The sequence below is a fragment of the Myxine glutinosa genome, chromosome 3 (genome assembly GCF_964187855.1).
Source record: "Myxine glutinosa chromosome 3, kmMyxGlut1.1, whole genome shotgun sequence".
Classification (NCBI taxonomy): Eukaryota; Metazoa; Chordata; class Myxini; order Myxiniformes; family Myxinidae; genus Myxine; species Myxine glutinosa.
The window spans coordinates 162,873,256-162,890,853 of record NC_136263.1 but is presented as its reverse complement, the minus strand read 5'-3'; the positions used below and the strand labels follow the sequence as shown (position 1 = coordinate 162,890,853).

At 43.8% G+C, this 17,598-nt stretch overlaps 1 protein-coding gene across 7 annotated transcripts in view; it reads left to right on the top strand.

The window, feature by feature from the left end:
• SPTAN1 (spectrin alpha, non-erythrocytic 1) overlaps positions 1–16,247 on the top strand; it is a 186,045-nt gene extending 169,798 nt beyond the window's left edge. For all 7 annotated transcript variants that reach the window (XM_078774711.1, XM_078774710.1, XM_078774709.1 and 4 more), the window contains 2 exons: positions 9,464–9,611; positions 15,336–16,247. In XM_078774711.1, the coding sequence (XP_078630837.1) occupies positions 9,464–9,611; positions 15,336–15,461 (274 nt within the window). In that variant the 3' untranslated portion in view covers positions 15,462–16,247. The remainder of the gene's footprint in view (positions 1–9,463; positions 9,612–15,335) is intronic.
• The last annotated feature ends 1,351 nt before the right edge of the window (positions 16,248–17,598 follow it).

Below are 17,598 nucleotides of genomic sequence, written 5' to 3'. Positions count from 1 at the left end.
TCACATTTTACATTGCGCGGATACCCCGAGGGTCCCTGCTAGTAATTCGTATTGCTTGACTTTTCTGGCCCCTCTAATATAATTCTACAAATAATTTGACTTTTCACAATTAAATAATGTTGGTTGGTTGGTTATTACCAAAATTACACTACCAAAATAATGAAATAATTCACCACTACCACCTTTCTATGATTATTTATTTATATACACTTAACCATCTCCGTGATCAATAAACCACTTTGAATAATTAATTTCTTTATTTATATACATTTTATGCCGAAGTTTTAACGCTGAAGCATTATATTAAGTTTTTGGGTTGTCTCTCCATCAAATCATCATCAGATCAGATCTCATCAAATCGATCAGAAAATCGTCAGATCTCAGTCAAACTTGGTACAAGTATGTGTAATGATGCAAAGATGAATGGATTAGATCATGGGGTCAAAGGTCAAATGTCCGGTTCCATTAAAAAAAAATTCTGTTACTGTGCTAACTTGTGAACCAGTGATGTGATTTTTTCCAAACTAGGTACAAGTTCGGTATGTATAATGATGGAATAAATGATGTGGGTCGAGGCATATCGGTTGACGTTGTGACGTTCAAGAGCATCATTCTAGTTACCATTCTACTACAGGTAGAGATCCCTTATCCGGCAACCTAAAAACCAGAAAGACCTCAAAAACCAACAGAATTTGAAACACGTGGTCCTTCAATTTTTAACCCTTTCATTCTGAAAAATTAATTATTTGCAAGCCTTCTGAAAAGTTAATTATTGGCAAGCTTTCTGAAAAGTTAAGCATCCCACTGAAAAGTTCATCTGCAGAAAAAAACATATCTGGTGGAAGTGACAGTGCATGCTGTTGCGCAATCAATCACCAGAGACAAACCTGTGAAGCGGCGTGTACATCCGATTCAGCAACACCCATCATTGCATTGAGCTCTGTAGATTTGTGCACCATCTCATGTCACTCGTAACATTCGTGACATGAACAAATATTTAAATCGGTGCTGACGTTACATTCGGATAGGGAGGAGTTCCGTACGTTGGAAATTCTAAATCATAATTGGATTCACTCAATTCCAACCAGCACATCACATATCTCCAATCACAAATTAAACAAAATAATTGTGTTTGTGCATTAACCCCTGCATCGCCGTCATATCACAAAGGCCTTCAACATCTGGACAAGATGATGGTGCTTCGAAAAGGAAGCATTTATCACTCGGTATCAAGCAAAAAGTGGAGTTGTTACGGAAGCATGCATGGCATGACATGGTGTTTCTGTGAAACGCTGAGTGAGGAGTTTGGCTTTGGTACATTGATGGTCTGAGATCTTGATAAACAAAATGAGCAGATATGAAAATTGTATGGTGAGAGTCATGTACCCAAGCAAATGGACAAAGGGAAAATGTTGCATCAGAGACTGCTGTTGTCCATTATGTATTTATGCAGTTGATCAGGTCACGCCGTTTGGATATTTTCCCTTGTATCGTGCAATAAGCATGACGCAAGCCAGATATTTTCATGTCCCATGCAACATACGGGTACCTATGGTGATTTATCTTCAGATGAGCTATAATTACTGTATAAATACCAAATGCTGCTCCTTTGATGGCTTATCAAGCAAGGGGTGTGTGTGTGTGTGTGTGTGTGTGTGTGTGTGTGTGTGTGTGTGTGTGTGTGTGTGTGTGTGTGTGTGTGTGTGTGTGTGTGTGTGTGTGTGTGTGTGTGTGTGTGTGTGTGTGTGTGTGTGTGTGTGTGTGTGTGTGTGTGTGTGTGTGTGTGTGTGTGTGTGTGTGTGTGCGCGCGCGCGCGCGCGCGTGTGTGCGTGCGTGCGCACGACAAATGTGGGAACGGTGAATGTTAAACCATGGAACCAATAAATTCCACATTCCTGTGGCACCTTCAGTCGAACATCAAGCATGGACAGCAGGTTCGTGAAAGACTTGGGGTTAAAAAAAAAACAGCGAATGGGAAACCATGAACCAATAGATTCCACATTCCTGTGCCACCTGCAGTCGAACATCAAGCATGGACAGCAGGTTCGTGAAGGACTTCCATGAAAAACGTACCCATTTGAATGGTTCTATACCCAGTCAATGGCGATCTGCAAATGTCATGGTCACAAAACTGTCACGGCATTTTGTCATTCACTTAAACACAATATCTCAAACAGCATAACTTCCAAACAGCATAACTCCAATCACAAATTAAATAGCATTAGTATAAAAAATAAACTTTTACCAACATTCGTGACATAAATATTTAAATCCGTGCTGACATTACATCCGGATGTGGAGTAGTTCCATACGGTTGGAAATTCAAAATCGTAATCACTCGATTCCAAACAGCATTATTCCAATCATAAATTGATACTTCAACAAAATACTGTGTTAAATGACGATTGTATTGAGATATTATCAAACCAGCTCATTATCGTCATGTGTTCACTTCCAGATTCGGAGCAGCTCGGTATCCAGACAATTTCAAAATCATAATTTTATTGAGGAATTTATGAAACCTCCTACCTACCTTACAACCTCCGCTAAGACCCCAAAACGTTCCACAGAAGGTTTGGTGGGGCTAGCCCCAAAACTGAGGGAGTCGTTTGGGGACGGACAGACAGACAGACTCCTATTTTATAATATACTAGCTGAATGCACCCTGGTGTTGGGCTAGCGGCTAGGGTGCCGGCTTAGGATCCTGGGTTCGAATCCCGGTCGATCGCTGAATTAACGCCAGGGGGGTTGACTCAGCCTGTCATCCTTCCGAGGTCGGCTAATTGAGTACCAGTTCACTGGTAATTCCCTGTTTGTCGTTAAAGGCGGCAAAAAGGGTTGGCGTCAGGAAGGGCATCCGGCCATAAAACATTGCTTCAAAAAGGGGACCAAAAAAACAACAACAACCACGGTCCCCGAAAAAGGCCAACCCCCGCTTTGCGGGGAAAAATGGCCTCTAAAGGTGGTTATTTTTTTATATATATAATGCACCCGGCGTTACCCGGGTTCTTTTTGAATGAATTTAATCTTCTGTACATAGGTCTTACGACTATAATTCAGCTTTGACTCGCAGCCGTAGAAGATTGACTACTGTAATTCAGCTCAGCTTTTAATTGTGAAATGGGCCCAGCCCGGCCGAGGCCTTCCCGGACCCCGTCCCGACATTTTTTGTTGCAGAGGTTTCCTCCTATCTTTCACCGTTCAGGAGATTAGCACGTGCAGACAAACAAACAAACAAAAACTTTCTTTTATATATGTATATTGTTGCGGATCTCACCGTCGGCCACTTTTCCCCTTACCAAGGGGGGATTAATCCCCTTGTCTGCGACTGACCGACGTGAGTCCTGAAGCTGCCCAGCTCCCTCCACGAGGCAGGTGAGCAACCCCGTTTGAGACCGCGGACAAGATGTTATTTGCCGAGCGGATTAGCAGCCCGCGGCTCGAACCATTAGCAGTACTAAACCCGATCCTAAACGTTGGCCAAATCGTGCCACAGGTGTTCAATGTGGAAACCTCTAAAACGAACAGATGTGAAGAAAAGAAAGCAGAGTAAGGAAGAACAGGAATTTATTACTAATTACTATTGTACAAAACCAAAGAAACCAAGGAGGAGGAACGAAACGAAAATAATGACAGAAGGAGAAGACACAGTGAAATACTAGCTTATCTATTCAGGCTTACTTATACCCCAGGGACAAGACACACAAAACAAACACGTACACAAAAGGATGGAATGGCAGGAATGGGTGGAGGGATGAGAAGGTTCAGGTCCGTGCAAACGGCAGGGCTGGAGGGTGACAGCTCCGACTCCTCGCACTCTGGTTCACAGAACAGGCGACAGGGAGATCCGAAGACCGCGGCACGTCGAGGTTCGCGTGCCCGCACTGGTTGTTCTTCAGAGTGCTGGTTGGTATTGCGAGCAGGGCGTGCCGATTCTCATTCGCTTTCCTCTCCAGAACTCACTCTCTCCTCCTCAACTGAACTCTCTCAACTGGGCTCCGGTGGACTGCGGTGGGAGGCTCCGGGCGACGGGTTATATAACCACGCCCATGGAACTTTCGCGAACCTCCTCGAACGCTCTCTCTCCGCCCTCTCAGGCCAAACCCCTCATCCTTGGTTGGTTGATCGGGGGCTGGCTCACTCCTCCTCATGACGAGGTGGAGACATGTCTTTCTTCTCCGAGCTGACCGCGTGCGTAATGGAGCTTGGGGTGAAGAAAACCGCCCAATGCACTGGCACTTCGAAGAGATGATTGGGGGAAACTTGAAAAGGGAACTATCTTATGTCATATGGTGCAATGCAGAGTCAACTAGTGGGAAACAGAGCCTTAAACTAACATAGAATAAGAAATAACTATTTAGAAGGGTATATGATTTTCTACGTGCATGCGATGGATTAACTAAGGGGACGACCTTTGACCTTTACAATTAACGGAGGTATTTACAAGGATCATTACATTTACACAGGGTGATATTTACAAACAAAGGATTCTCAAATCCGCAACAATATATATATATATAGATAGAAGATAGAAAGAATAGATAAGATACTAGCTGAATGCACCCGGCGTTGCCCGGGTTCTTTTTGAATGAATGTAATCTTCTGTACATAGGTTTGACGCGAGCCCAGTATCAGTTAGTGCTCAACGATTCCTTGTTCTTTCTTCTGTCGGGCCCCGTGAGAGAGAATTTGAAAGTATGTGTTGCAAGCAGTCAGATATTCCTATTAAGTGCATACGTTGTACTTCAAGAGAATTTTGAAAGAAGAAGATTTATTGCGAAATGGGCCCAGCCCGGCTGAGGTGGCCTCGACCGCCTCACCACCTAGCCTATAACCTTCCCAGGGCCTGTCCCGGCAGTTTTTGTTTCAGAGATTTCCTCCTATATTTCACCGTTCAGGAGATTAGCGCGTTCAGACAAACAAACAAAAACTTTCTTTTAGATATATATAATAATCTATCTATAATTCCAGTAATCTCTGTACGTTTGTACGTCTGTACGTCTGTACGTTTGTCTGTGACCGCTGTTTCTCGACAACTACCGGTCCGATATACTTGAAACTTGCCAGGTATATTGCTGGGGACCCGAGGATGTGCCTTTTCAAGGTTTGAAATTAATCGGACAAGTACTTACCGAGCTATGGCGATTTAGCCGTTCGCCGTTCGCTTTGCCGTTGCGAATGGACCAAACCATTCATGTAAATAGAGGGGGGGGGGGGGGGGGTTCTGTGGTCGTTCGCTTTGGCTTTGCGAATGGACCAAACCATTCATGTAAATAGAGGGGGGGGTTCTGTGGTCGTTCGCTTTGGCTTTGCGAATGGACCAAACCATTCATGTAAATAGAGGGGGGGGTTCTGTGGTCGTTGCGAATGGACCAAACCATTCACATCGAATCATCGAATCACATCGAATGGACCAAACCGTTCGCTTTGGACCAAACCATTGCATGTAAATAGAGGGGGGGGTTCTGTGGTCGTTGCGAATGGACCAAACCATTTCATGTAAATAGAGGGGGGGGGGGATATAATTTTAGATATATATATATAGTACGGGCATTGGCAAGGAACGGGCACCCACGTACGGGCAATGCCCAAGTAATATATAATAGATAGAAGAAGAAGAAGAAGAAGAATAGAAGAAGAAGATATGTTTATATATATAATTTTCATTTATCTTCCCCAATATTACTACAAATGAATATAAAAATAATATCTTTGTCCTAAGTATTGTACACGATAGGTATAGTGACCCAGAAAACTGGATAGCCTAATTCCCCATGCTTGCCGGATAAGGGGATCCCTACCTGTATCTACAGTGGCCTATAAAAGTATTGACCCTCCTCCAAAGTTTTCACATTTTGATGCCACCTGAGCTTATTTCATGATGATTTCAAATCAAAATTACTATATAGTCTTCACAAACTACTCCAAAGTGACAAGGCTAAAAAAAAAAAAGCAGATAGAATGTGAATAAGTTAGATTAATAGAGAAAATCAGATGATTCTCAATTGCATTGAAGTATTCAAACCCTTTGCCGAATCTCTAAAGCAACAAATTAATTGTTTAAAAGATTAAAAAATAAGTTTAATAGGTTTCATCCGTATGTAATCAGTAGTTTAACTTTAAAAAAATAATCTCCCCCACTCATCTAAGGGGTTTGAAGGTGCAATTCAGTTGGTCAATCAACAAGGCAAACATGAAAACCAAGGAGCTTTCCAAAGAAGTCAGACATAAAGTGGTGGAGAAGCACCATTTGGGAGAGGGTTATAAGAAGATTTCAAAATCACTCATTATCCTTTTGAGTATGGTGAAATCCATCATTAAGAAGTGGAAGATGTATCATACCACCCAGACTCTACCAGGTCGCCCATCCAAACTCAGCAGCCGTGTGAGCAGGAAACTGATTTACAGTGACATCCCAAACCAAACAATGACTTTGAAAGATCTGCAAGGCTCTATGTCTGAGATGGGGCATCAGTGTTCATCAATCAACGATAATCTGTTCCCTTCACGCAGCTGGCCTCCATGGACGACAGGTGGCAAGAAAGAAGCCATTTCTCAAAAAGACACATCTAAAAGTGTGTATGGATTTTGCAAAAAGTATCTCTGACACTGCAGGCATGTGGAGAAATGTTTTGTTATTGGATGAGACAAAAATTGAACTTTTTAGTCTAAATGCAGAGCATTAAATCTGGTGCAAGCCTAACTATGCACATCACCCAGTGAACACCATTCCTACTGTCAAGCATTGTGGTGGCAGCACCATGTTATGGGGCTGCTTTTCATCAGCAGGGATGGACAAGCTTGTTCGCTTTGAAGTTATAATAGATGCAAAGTATCGGAGAATCTTCATGAAAACCTGCTCGAGTCAGCCATGAATCAGAAACTGGGTAGGAGATTCACATTTCAGCAGGACAATGTGACAAAGCACAAAGATAAAGCCACACTGTAGTGGCTGAACAAGAAGAAAATAAATGTTAAGTGGCCCTGTCAATGGACATGAACCCAGTTGAACATTTATGTCAAGACTTGAAGATTTCAGTCTATCATCATGTGTCCTCATCAAACTTGGCAGAACTAAAATTTTCATGAGCAATTTTCACGTGAACAATGGGAAAGATTTCACCATCTCGCTGTGAAAACCTTGTAGAGAACGACCCAAAAATACTCAAAGCAGGCATTGCTGCAAAAGGTGATTCCACCAGGTACTCACCGAAGGGACTGAATACTTTTATGAACAGTGAATTTTGATTTGTACATGTTTTTGCAGGTATTCCTGACATGTAACCTCCTTCAACTACAACAATGTTTGGTTTGATATCTTCAGTAATGAATAAAAAAGTTCATTTGGAAAAATTGTTTGAACATAAATCGTAATTCATCTAGATGTGGCGTTATTGGTAGGAGATAATACTTTTGCAGGCCGCTGTGTATTCCACCTTGAATTATATATTGATTCTTATACATTTTACCATCACAGCTACCTAAATAACACCATGAATCATTTATTTATTTATAGTCAATTTACCATCTCCACTACCTACAGTCACGTGAAAAAGTAAGTACCCCCCATGTAAAGTTTTGACTTTTTCAACATACAGCTGTTTGATCTTCATTTCAACAATATTGATCGATAAAGGTGATAAAATATAACAAATATCATGAAACATTTACATTTTGTAGTCTATTGTATAATGTCAATAAACATAAATGCAAATTTCGCATGTGGAAAAAGTAAGTACACCCTTGGCTCTAATAGGTGGTATTGCCCCCTTTGGCAGAAACAACCTCAAGTAAGCATTTCTTATAACTGTCTACCAGTCTCTGACATCGACTGGGAGAAATTCTTGCCCACTCCTCCATGCAGAATTATTTCAGCTGTGCGATGTTTGAGGGGTTTCTTGCATGCACAGCTCGTTTCAAACCCCCCCACAACATCTCGATGGGATTTAGATCCGGGCTTTGACTTGGCCATTCCAGAACCCTCCATTTCTTTCTTTTCAGCCATTCTTTGGTGGATTTACTTGTATGTTTAGGGTCATTGTCATGTTGCAAGGTCCACCTTCGGTTGAGCTTCAACTTTCAGACAGATGGCCTCACATTATCCTCAAGCACCCTCTGGTACAATGAAGAATTCATAATGGATTCTATGATGGTGAGCTGCCCAGGCCCTGATGCAGCAAAGCTGCCCCAAACCATAATATTTCCACCACCATGCTTTACAGTTGGTATCAGGTTCTTGTGGTCAAATGCTCTCTTTGGTTTTCGCCAAACATGTCTTCTGGTACTGTGGCCAAATAGCTCTACCTTTGACTCATCTGTCCAGAGTACATTGCTCCAGAAGTGCTGGTCTTTGCCTCGGTGTTCATTGGCAAACTTTAGTCTTGCCCTGATGTTCTTTCTGGACAGCAAAGGTTTCCTCCTGGCACACCTCCCATGTAGATCAAATTTTTGCAGCCTCTTTCTAATGGTAGACTCGTGCACTTTGACATCAACAGTGGCAAGAGCTACCTGTCGGTCCCGTGATGACATTCTGGGGTTCTTAGAGACCTCTTTCAGCATCTTGCGGTATGCTCTCGGGCTGACCTTGCTGGGGCGGCCTGGCCTGAACAAGTTGGCAGTTGTTTGGAATCTTCTCCACTTGTAGATGATCTTCCGGACAGTCGAATGATTGATTTCAAATTGTTTGGAGATCTTTTTAAATCCCTTCCCAGACTCGTAGGCATCTATAACCTTCTTTCTGAAGGCCTCAGAGAGCTCTTTTGATCTAGGCATAGTGACACCCCTACATTTATCACTACTTCAAATACCTAAAATTAGAATCAGGTGCACCAGCTCAGGTGCAAATGATTAGAACATCGTTAGAGGATCTTGGAGGAACCTGTCTTATTCACTTCACACACTTCAACAACAAAGAGCAAACCAAACTAAATGTCTGAGATTTAAATAAGACAGGTTCCTCCAAGATCCTCTAACGATGTTCTAATCATTTGCACCTGAGCTGGTGCACCTGATTCTAATTTTAGGTATTTGAAGTAGTGATAAATGTCGGGGTGTACTTACTTTTTCCACATGCGAAATTTGCATTTATGTTTATTTAAATTATACAATGAAATACAAAATGTAAACGTTTCATGATATTTGTTATATTATATCACCTTTATCTATCAATATTGTTGAAATGAAGATCAAATAGCTGTATGTTGAAATATGTTGAAAAAGTCAAAACTTTACATGGGGTGTACTTACTTTTTCACGTGACTGTACATCCATTTATTTATTTAGTTATTTAAATGTAAAATCCGCACGTCCCATTTTTAAGATGCGTTTGGGAGCTGTATCCTTGATGAGGACTTGTATCCTTGTACTTCATATTTTTCTTTTTGGAAATCCACAAATCAAACAATAAATGGATCGTACTGAGACCTGCCTGATGTTGCTGTTTTTCCCTGTTTGCCTGTTGCAGAGATGGGCATGTACTACTGCAAGAATACATGGCGTTTATGATTAGCCGGGAAACTGAGAATGTCAAGTCGAGCTACGAAGTGGAAAGTGCATTCCGGGCACTCAGTTCTGAAGGAAAACCTTACGTCACGAAAGAAGAGCTTTTACAGGTAAGAGCTTTGTGGACTATTTTATCTGCACTTGAAAAGTTATTTGACAGGAGGCTCATGTTTTTTTTTGTTTTTTTTTGTATACAGAGTCGAGGCTCGTGAAAGAGCTAACATTTATCAAACAAACAAATCAAACAAACAAGCAAACAAAGTATATAAAAAGGGGAGCGGTCGACAAGAAGGGGAGGAAGCACACAAACAACATTTGAGAGCAGGGACATCGGGAGATGTGTGGGAGGGAGAGGGCCTGGGGGGAGGCAGGATAGGTATAAAACGCAAGGACACCAAGGACTTCCAGGAAAGAAGACAAAAGTCACCTCAAAAAAGTGGATTTGGGGTGAAATTAGCGGGAGTAGAAAAAATCAAGGTTTTGGATTGGGGAAGATAAGAGATGGTGGTGAACAGCCGTTTTAAAGACCTGGAGGGAGGAGTGGGATTGAAGAGAGTGAGGGAGTTTGTTCCAGGGGCGGGAGAAAAGAGGAATGAAGGTGTGAAGGTGAGCAGAGAGTCTTGATTTTGGCAGTTTAACCATGAGAGGGTTGCAGGCAGATCTTGTGCGACCTGTAGGAATATTTAGAGGACAGAGCCCAGAGAGAGCTGGGGGAGCAAGGCCGGAGAGGAGTCGGTAGAAGACGGAAAGACCACCAACCTGCCTGCGGTGAGTAAGTGAAAGGCCCTCGGAGATAGCGTCATCGCGGGAGATTCCAATGATTCTGAACACTTTGGTTTCAACAACGTGAAGACGAGCTAGGTGTGAGGCAGGAGCACCAGCCCAGAGGGGAGAGCAGTATTCCATTGAGCTGCGGATGAAAGCCTTGTATGTGGTGAGGAGCTCAGGTGTGCCAAGGAAGGACTTCGCACGACGGAGGATGCCCAGTCGGCGACTGGCTTTGGAGGCCAGCTTGGAAATGTGGTTTTCCCAGGAAAGATCATGGCAGATAGTGAGACCCAAAAGCTTGAGTGACAGAACTTCTTGGAGAGGATTATTCAGAAAGTAGATGGGAGGGTTGTCCAGTCGGTCTTTTCGGAGAGACATTGTAAGAGTGTGAGATTTGTCAGGATTGAAAGACTTGTTCCACTTGTTTGCCCAGTCTGTGAATTTGTCCAGGTCTGCAGAGAGTGAGGAGGCTGCAGACTGCCGATCTGAGGGATGAGAAATGGAGCGGCAGAGAGTGGAGTCATCAGCAAAGAGATAGAGAGGATTTTCAAGAGAGTCAGAGAGATCATTGATGAAGACCAGAAAAGGCACAGGGCCCAGAACACTGCCTTGGGGAACTCCAGCCTGAACAGGAAGAGGAGATGAGAGAAACCCATTCAGGGCCACACGTTGACTACGACGAGAGAGGAAGTCCACCAGCCATGCGTGGAGATTTCCATGGATACCAAAGGAGGAGAGTTTGGTGAGCAGAGCGGGGTGCCAGACCATATCGAAGGCACGTGATATGTCGAGGGAGACAGCTCTAATTTCCTGTTTGGCATTGAGGACCATCCATTGTTGAGACAGCAGAAGCAGCATGTCCAGAGTAGAGTGACCTGGTCTGAAACCAAATTGATGATCAGAGATAAAGCCATTGGAGAAGAGGAAAGATTTCATATCCGAAGCAATGATGGATTCCATGACTTTGCTGATAATTGGTAGAAGGCTGATTGGTCTGTAGTTGCTAGGATCTGTTTTTGCACCTTTTTTGTGCAAAGCGGTGATGTTGGCTGATTTCCAAGCAGATGGCAGTTGACCTTGAGCAAAAGAGAGGGTGAAGAGAACAGAGAGAGGGAGTGAAAGAGCGGAAGAACAGGATTTTAGGACCCGTGGGCTGATGCCGTCAGGTCCAGTTGCAGAATCAGAGTCGAGGGTTGACAGAAACTTTTCCACCTTGTCAGGAGGAAAGGACACGGAGTCCAGGAGCAGCTGGGTACGACTGGGTACGGTGGGTACAGAGAGGGATGGGTTTGGGACACAAGATTTGGAGGCAAACACAGAGTTGAGGCATTCAGCTTTTTCACGTGCGGAGTCAGCTGTGTAGCCGTTTGAGGTAAGGGAGGGGATGGAGGGGGAACAAACATCAGAAACAGATTTGACCAGACGCCACCAGGATTTGGAAGAGGGAGACAGATAAGAGAGTTCGGGCTTGAGAACGGAGAGATATTGTTTCCTGGCTCTCCTGAGGGTGGACACACACTTGTTTTGGGCATTGTGAAAGAGAGGTTTGAGGCCTGCTCCTGTCCCACCACGCAGGTTTGTGTTCTCTTGGTTTCATATCACCTCGTTGGTCTTACCCCACCTACCCTTTCAGGTTCTTTCTTCCTTTCTTTTTTTCTCACGAGGCCGACCAGGTGTCATTTATTAAGCCAGCGATACAAACCATATTATCCTCCGCAAATCCAAACTAACTTCTCACCTCGACTCTTTCGTCCCTCTTTTCTCAACTATGATGAATCGCCTCCATGAGTGTCCAATCAGGAACTTTTTACTTTTCTACTTTTCCACTTTTTTTTAATTTTTACTTTTTATACTTTTCTACTCTTTTTAAAAGTTGAGCCATTGCCATCCCATCTAATCCCTTGTTACTGTTCCCAATCTTTTCTGTTTTCATTTGTCTTCTCCTGTTTGTCAGCTTTTCCTGTGTGTTTTACATGGTCCTCACCTACTCGGCCCAGTTGATGCCGTTTGTGCTTGCTATTTGTATGTCCTGGCTGATGCCCATGTTTATTAGTCCCCTACTGGTGTACACCGGAGGGGACTATAGGTTTGCACTCCGTCCCTCCGTCCGTCTGTCAGTCTGTCAGTCCGTCACGCAAAGAACAGTTTTCCGGACTTTTTTTCTAAACTCTTAATGCTAATGATTTCAAGCTTGGTACATGGTTTCCTCATGATAAGTTACAGATCAAGTTCGAACTTCACGACGTTTCGATCATTTTTGACAAAGTTATGGCACTTTGAACTTTGGTAATTTCCCCAACAGTTTTCCGGACGACAGACTGCCGGTAGGGGACATGTATTGCTGCGTAATACTCAGAATGCTTGTTCCTCCTTTTTTTTTTGTGTATACAAGATCAAGGAGTCCCTGGTGTTGGGCTAGCGGCTAGGGTGCCGGCTTAGGATCCTAGGATCCTGGGTTCGAATCCCGGTCAATCGCTGAATTAACGCCAGGGGGGTTGACTCAGCCTGTCATCCTTCCGAGGTCGGCAAATTGAGTACCAGTTCACTGGTAATTCCCTGCTTGTCGTTAAAGGCGGCAAAAAGGGTTGGCGTCAGGAAGGGCATCTGGCCGTAAAACATTGCTTCAAAAAGGGGACCGAAAAACAACAACAACCACAGTTCCCGAAAAAGGCCAACCCCCGCTTGCGGGGAAAAATGGCCTCTAAAAGGTGGTTTTTATACAAGATCGAGGCTCGTGAAAGAGCTAACATTAATCACGTAAAAATTCAAACAGACACATGAAACATATAATAAGGGGAGCGGTCGACAAGATGGGGAGAGAGGGGGAAGGACACAAACACAACATTTGAGAGCAGGGACGTTGGGAAATCTGTGGGAGGGAGAGGGCTTGGGGGGAAGAGGTGTGTGAAGGACGGGGCAGGGGGTGGGAGAAGCATAAAACACCCGGACACTGCAAGGACTTCCAGGAAGGAAGTTGGTATTTCAAAAAAGTGGATCTGGGGTGAATTAGCGAGGGTAGACCAGATCAAGGTTTTGGATGTGGGTATGATAAGAGATGGTGGTGAATAGCTGTTTTAAAGACCTGGAGGGAGGAGTGGGATTGAAGAGAGTGAGGGAGTTTGTTCCAGAGGCAGGAGAAAAGAGGAATGAAAGAGTGAAGGTGAGCAGAGAGTCTTGATTTTGGCAGTTTAACCATAAGAGGGTTGCTGGCAGATCTTGTACGACCTGTCGGAATATTTTGGGGACAGAGCACTCTGGAAAAGAGTTCTGTGTTGTACTTTCCCACTTCTGTGTCCTCCCTTGTAGACCAACTCGATGTGTCCTTAACTGTGTCAGCGTCACCCCCTCTATAATTAATGAGCCTTTTCTCTGGAGTAAAATTAATGCAATGTCCTTTCTTTGTGTATTAATTGCATGAACTGACAGTTGGAGGCCACAGAATCATGACCTATTTTATGTAATCTACTTAAGACTTGATTTTGTTCAAAGAAGACCTTTGCGAGATATTCCTTTCACATCTCGGATGGAATTTTTGATGCCCTTTTATACACATGGCTTAAGTCACAGCCCGACCCACACAATTAATGTAATAACTTCTCTTGCGGTGAACTTCATCAACACAAGAGGAAGCCATTAGGCCCATCAAACATGTGCTATGATTGCCAACTCGATCTTTCATAAAGCGGCCAATTCAAACAAGCATTCTGAGTAGTGCGCTGCAATACATGTCCCCTACCAGCAGTCTGTCGTCCGGAAAACTGTTGGGGAAATTACCAAGGGTTATTTACCCACAGGTTCTGAATCGTTCACAATCACTAATTACCTCAGGACGGGCTCACCTGTGATTCGCACTCGGGACTTCGATTTATACACCTTGCAGACAGGTCAGCAGAAGCATGAGAAAATAAGTTGTTGATAAAGAACCTTTCGAGTCTCGAAATATCAGTAATTTATTATATTTTCCGGTTCATAAATCAATGATCGATGTGTATATATATATATGTTGCTCGGCTTGGCTCCGCCCCTCCCGAAAGCACGCGCTGTGTCGCGCTTTTGACGTTCGCAGACGAGGCTGAGGGCGCGCGGTGCGGCTTGAGGAGAACTTTAGAATAAACAAGAGATATCCATTTATTTTTTTTTCCGTTTAATTAACGATATCTGCCAAACCACGTGCCCTATCGCAAATTCCAAAAGGACATTTTAGTAGATTGACATGCTGAACATATCATGTGAAGTTTCCCCTCAATTGGATCAAAAATGACGGAGGAGCTCGGTTTTAAAGGTTCATGCTTAATAACGTCATAACTCTGAAACCATGTGATGCATGACGTCATGCTCGCTGACTTTTTTGTTCGTCATGGGTATGCGATTCTGCCTGCAAAGTTTGGCCTCGATCTGTTCAGCCGTTGCAGAGAAAAAGGGGTTTTTGTGTTTTCACGAAAAACAATATGGCGGCCGAACCACGTGATCTGTGACGTCATAATTACCATTAAAATATTCTCCAGACCGAGTCCCTCCTACGGTGAAAATTTGATCTCAATCGGTCCTATTATTGCAGAGAAATTGGTTTTTCAAGGAAATTAAAACTTAAAATGGCACTGAGTTAAGGATCATCAGAATTATCAGAATTCCCATAGGTCAAAGTGCCATAACTTTGTCAAAAATGATCGAAACGTCGTGAAGTTCGAACTTAATCTGTAACTTAGCATGTGGAAACCATGGGCCAAGTTTGAAATCATTATCATTAAGAGTTTAGAAAAAAAGTCCGTAAAACTGTTCTTTGCGTGACGGACTGACAGACGGAGGGACGGCGTGCAAACCTATAGTCCCCTCCGGTGTACACCGGTAGGGGACTAATAACTAGTTTCTTTGCACACCTGCCTTGACTTTCCAAACCTCCATGTACAATACAACATGAGGGTCCACGAATGTGCTCGTGAATTTAACCAGAATTGACGCGATGATCTTCAGCAAGCTGCTGCTGCTCACCTTGCTTGTTAATACTGCAACTTATTGTGGTTTTTGTAAAGGACGACGGACAGTATCTGTACTTCTTGTTGTTGCAGAACCTTTCCAGAGAGCAAGCAGAATACTGCACCTCACACATGAAGCTCTACATCGACACCAAGGGACGTGAAATGCCGTCTGCATTCGATTACATAGAATTCACACGCTCCCTTTTCCAGAACTAGCACATGGCTCTTAAAGCACCATGGAACCTCACCACGCTCTTGCTCTGCACCGTGCTGATGTCTGTCCAGGTGTAGTCACCACATTAATGTTTCCCCTCAATGTATAAGTAACTTAACTATTACACTGCTTTTCATGTACACGTTTATATTGTCTGTGTGTTGGTGCGAGCCAAAGGCCCAACAATAGATTGTTGTGATTAGTTGGTTGTTGTCGTTTCTTCAAAATCGTAGATTTTCTTTTCATCCTCATGGGGGAAAACCCCCTCGTTTAACTGGATTCACAAAATTCTGGTGTCCTGATTTGTCCTGCAGGATTTTATGAAAATGAAAACTTTTTAAATGTATGCACTTGCAGGTGTCTCTCTGGTGATGTAATAATCAGGCTTTTTGGACCATGGGCCCAAAGAAAGTTTTGTAATTGCCAACCCCCGTCTGCATGGTTCGTCTTTGATCCTTCCATTCTCTTTCCAGATAAAGTGATTTGTCATTCCAACAGGCCTTCGTGGGTCTTCATGGTGATTCTGAACAATAGTACTTATTTTTTTTTTCATGCCATTCAAATTTTCATTTCGATCTTTCTTGACCAATCGTTTCCTGACCAATCGTTCCCATTTTCCATAACCTGCAGCATTCCTTGGACCATTGTTGCAATACATTGACCCTTCGACCGTTCATGCTGACGCCATCAAACGAGTCGTGAAACTAGCAATGTGCGTCGTCTATCTTGTAGATCCTGTGGTGTTGCTGCATGCTGTTCTCAATAAATGCTTGCATTGTAATGGCAAACTGTTTATTGAGTTATTGGTGTTGTGCAAAAAGTATTTCTTGAGGGCTTCCTCACGCCGGAGCTTGGAGCCGCGTGTGGACGGTGGACAAGACGACGGACAGATACCACATTTCCCCACATGAGGTTTTGGACAACTGCTGGGCTCTTGGAAGCTGAAGGCCGCATTTGGACTTGACGGTAGAGAATCGAAAGGAGGCCGTCTAATCTGCTCGCCTCACGCTTGTTGTGTCTTCGACGCGCGGTGTTCGACACCGCCATTTTGGACCACTTCCCGCATGAGTGGCTACCCCAGTTTCAACAGCCGCAAAGCTCCTGAAAGTACTCTTTGGGACGCCAAGCTAAGTGCTGGCTGAAGGGGGTTTATTTTCATTTTATCTTTCCCTTGACACCACCCCCCCCCCCCCCCCCCCACCCACCAGAATTTCCAATGTTTTAAACGTTTCCCGGTGTGTACCCTGGATTAGAATAGGTACACCGTATCCCTGCGTGTCGTAAAAGACGACTAAGATGGTTGGCGTCAGGAAGGGCATCCGGCCATAAAAACATTGCCTCAAAAAGAGAACCATGACAATTACAACTACATATGGGCAGGGTACAGCCCGAAGTGGAGATCGGTTCCTGAGGTTTGGGACATGGAATGTAGGGACAATGACAGGGAGATCAGGAGAAGTGGTGGAAGTATTGGTCAGAAGAAGAGTAGACATATCTTGTGTGCAAGAGACGAGATGGAAGGGATGTGGTGTGAGAATGGTGAAGGGTAGGCAGGGACAGAAATACAAGTTTGTGTGGCAAGGGTGCCCGGAGGGCGTGAATGGTGTTGGTGTCCTGTTTTCTGAGGAGTTTGTAGACAGTGTGGTGAGTGTGACGAGAGTGAGTGATAGGTTGATGATGGTGAAAATGATGATTGGAAAGCTCTTGGTGAACGTCATCTCGGGATATGCTCCGCAGGTTGGTCGAAGCGATTTTTTTTTTTTTTTTGTATACTGAATCGAGGCTCGTGAAAGAGCTAACATTTATTTCACAAACAAATCAACCAGACAAACAAAATATACAAAAAGAGGGAGCGGAAGACAAGATGGGGAGAGAAGGGGAAGCACACAACCACAACATTTGAGAGCAGGGAGAAGTGTGGGAGGGAGAGGGCTTGGGGGCAGGAGGCGTGGGAAGGGGAGGGGGGAGGGGGGGAGTGGTATAAAACACAAGGGGACCGAAATTAGCGGGGGTAGAAGAGATCAAGGTTTTGGATGGGGGAGGATAAGAGATGGTAGTATTTCGTGGTATTTCGCGATGAGGAAAAGGCCAAGTTCTGGTGTGCGTTAGAGAAGCTGATGGAAAACGTGAAAGATGAGG